Genomic DNA, 2293 nt, shown 5'->3' on the forward strand with positions numbered 1-2293 from the left:
ATCTGTATATAATCTGTATATAATCTGGAAATCCTATTTGCCATTATCTATCTTGTATTGTAAATCTACTAATACACATACAATTCATTCCTAACATTTCTGTATATTCTGTATAATCTGCATAATCTATATAGCTCCCATATCTTATTTATATTATTTTTATACTGAACATTTTATTTTTATAACAACCTTTGTACATCTGTATATACATATTTATACCCTGTATAGCACTTCTGGATAGATGCAAACTACATTTCGTTGCTTGTACTTGTGACGGTGCAATGACAATAAAGTTGAATTCTATTCTATCTAATTAAAATCCTTTTACTCTCATTTAAGAGAAAACTTCCAAAAAAACAATATCCAAACTACCAGTTGGGAGAAAAATATCACAACATACATTAAAACTAAACAAAAATTGTCTGCATTGAGAATCTGAAAGTTCAATTTATTTATATTTCTAAAACTGCAAAAATAACAAAATATGTAATAAATAAAAGAAATAGTCCAAAAGACAAAGACCAAAAACATCCAGAATCAACTTGAAGAAAGAAGAAGAAACAGGAGGACAATAGTGCTGAATCAGCATTCACACAATGAAAACATCTGGACTCACCGAGCCTTTCTGCAGTTCCTCACAGCTGGAACCAGTCTCTGTCGTCCATCCTCTGATGTGTTGTACTTCTCCAGGTCCAACTCATCCAGAACCTCTGACATCTGCAGCATGAAGGCCAGAGCTGAACAGTCAAACTTTGAGAGCTCCTTCCCTGAATCCAGCAGCCGTTGGATCTCCGGATAAAATGAGACGTCGTTCATCTCCATCAGACAGTAGAAGATGTTGATGCTTCTGTCAGGAGAGAATCCATCAGAGTTCATCTCCTTCAGGTTGGTGATGATTCTCTGGATGGTTTCTGGACGGTTCTCTGTCTGACCCAGCAGATCCTGTAAGAGTCTCTGGTTGCACTCCCCAGTGAGACCATGAAGGAAGCGGACAAACAGGTCCAGGTGGCAATTTTTACTGCTGAGGGATTTCTTCATGACTTTCTTCATGAACTCATCTAGAGATGTTTCATTGTATTCTTCTCCCAGGAACGTTTTGATGACCCCTGCCCTCCTGCTGGTGAAGCAGTGGAGCATGTAGACGGCAGCCAGAAACTCCTGGATGCTCAGATGAACAAAGGAGTAGACGGAGATGTTGCGCGTTCCTCTCTCCTTTTTAAACATCTCAGTGAAAACTCCTGAGAACAACGCAGCATCTGTGATGTCGATGCCGCAACGTTTGAGGTCTTTGTCATAGAAGATCAGGTTTCCCTTCAGCAGCTGATCTAAAGCCAGACTACCTAGAGACTCAATCAGCTTCCTGTTCTCTGGACTCCAGATAGATTTAGTCTTTTGTTGTCCATCATACTTTTCCTCCTTGATTTTGTTCTGAACCAGCAGGAACTCTATGTACATCTCAGTCAGGGTGCTGGGCAGCTCTCCTCCCTCTCTGGTCTCCATCACATCCTCCAGAACTGTAGCAGTGATCCAGCAGAAAACTGGGATGTGACACATGATATAGAGGGTTTTTGATGTCTTGATGTGGGAGATGATCCTGCTGGCCTTCTCTTCATCATCACTGAATCTCTTCCTGAAGTACTCCTCCTTCTGGGGGTCAGTGAACCCTCTGACCTCTGTTACCATGCCAACACACTCAGCAGGGATCTGATTGGCTGCTGCAGGTCGTGTGGTTATCCAGAGGAGAGCAGAGGGAAGCAGTTCCCCCCTGATGAGGTTTGTCAGCAGAACATCCACTGAGGTGGACTTTTCAGGGTCAGTTAACATTTTAGTCTTGTGGAAATCCAGAGGAAGTCGACTCTCATCCAGACCATCAAAGATGAACAGAACCTTGAACATTTCAAAGTTGCTGATTCCTTTGGTTTTAGTGAAGCGTTCATGAATCAGTCCCACTAAGCTGAAATGTTCTTCTTTCAACATATTCAGCTCTCTGAAAGTGAATGGAAATATGAAATCAATGTCTTGGTTGGTTCTGCCTTCAGCCCAGTCCAGAGTGAACTTCTGTGTTAACAGTGTTTTCCCAATGCCAGCCACTCCCATGGTCATCACTGTTCTGATTGGTTGATCACTTCCAGGTGGGACTTTAAAGATGTCTTCTCTCCTGATTGTTTCTTGTTTCCTGGATGCTGTTTCAATCCGTCTGACCTCATGTTCCTGGTTGACCTCTCTAGTTAACCCCTCTGTGATGTGGAGCTCTGTGTAGATCTGGTTCAGAAAGGTTTGATTTCCATGTTCA

The 2293-nt window shown here is 41.9% G+C and overlaps 1 protein-coding gene across 1 annotated transcript in view; it reads right to left on the bottom strand.

The window, feature by feature from the left end:
* Window positions 1-2289, bottom strand: part of LOC106942543 (protein NLRC3-like) — a gene marked incomplete at its 5' end in the record, with an annotated part of 20336 nt that extends 18047 nt beyond the window's left edge. Inside the window, one exon of the mRNA XM_015025861.1 lies at window positions 617-2289. Within this exon, the coding sequence (XP_014881347.1) occupies window positions 617-2289 (1673 nt within the window). The remainder of the gene's footprint in view (window positions 1-616) is intronic.
* Between the last annotated feature and the right edge of the window lie 4 nt (window positions 2290-2293).

This window comes from Poecilia latipinna, unplaced genomic scaffold, assembly GCF_001443285.1.
Source record: "Poecilia latipinna isolate Pla-1442-1.1 unplaced genomic scaffold, P_latipinna-1.0 Scaffold4365, whole genome shotgun sequence".
Classification (NCBI taxonomy): domain Eukaryota; kingdom Metazoa; phylum Chordata; class Actinopteri; order Cyprinodontiformes; family Poeciliidae; genus Poecilia; species Poecilia latipinna.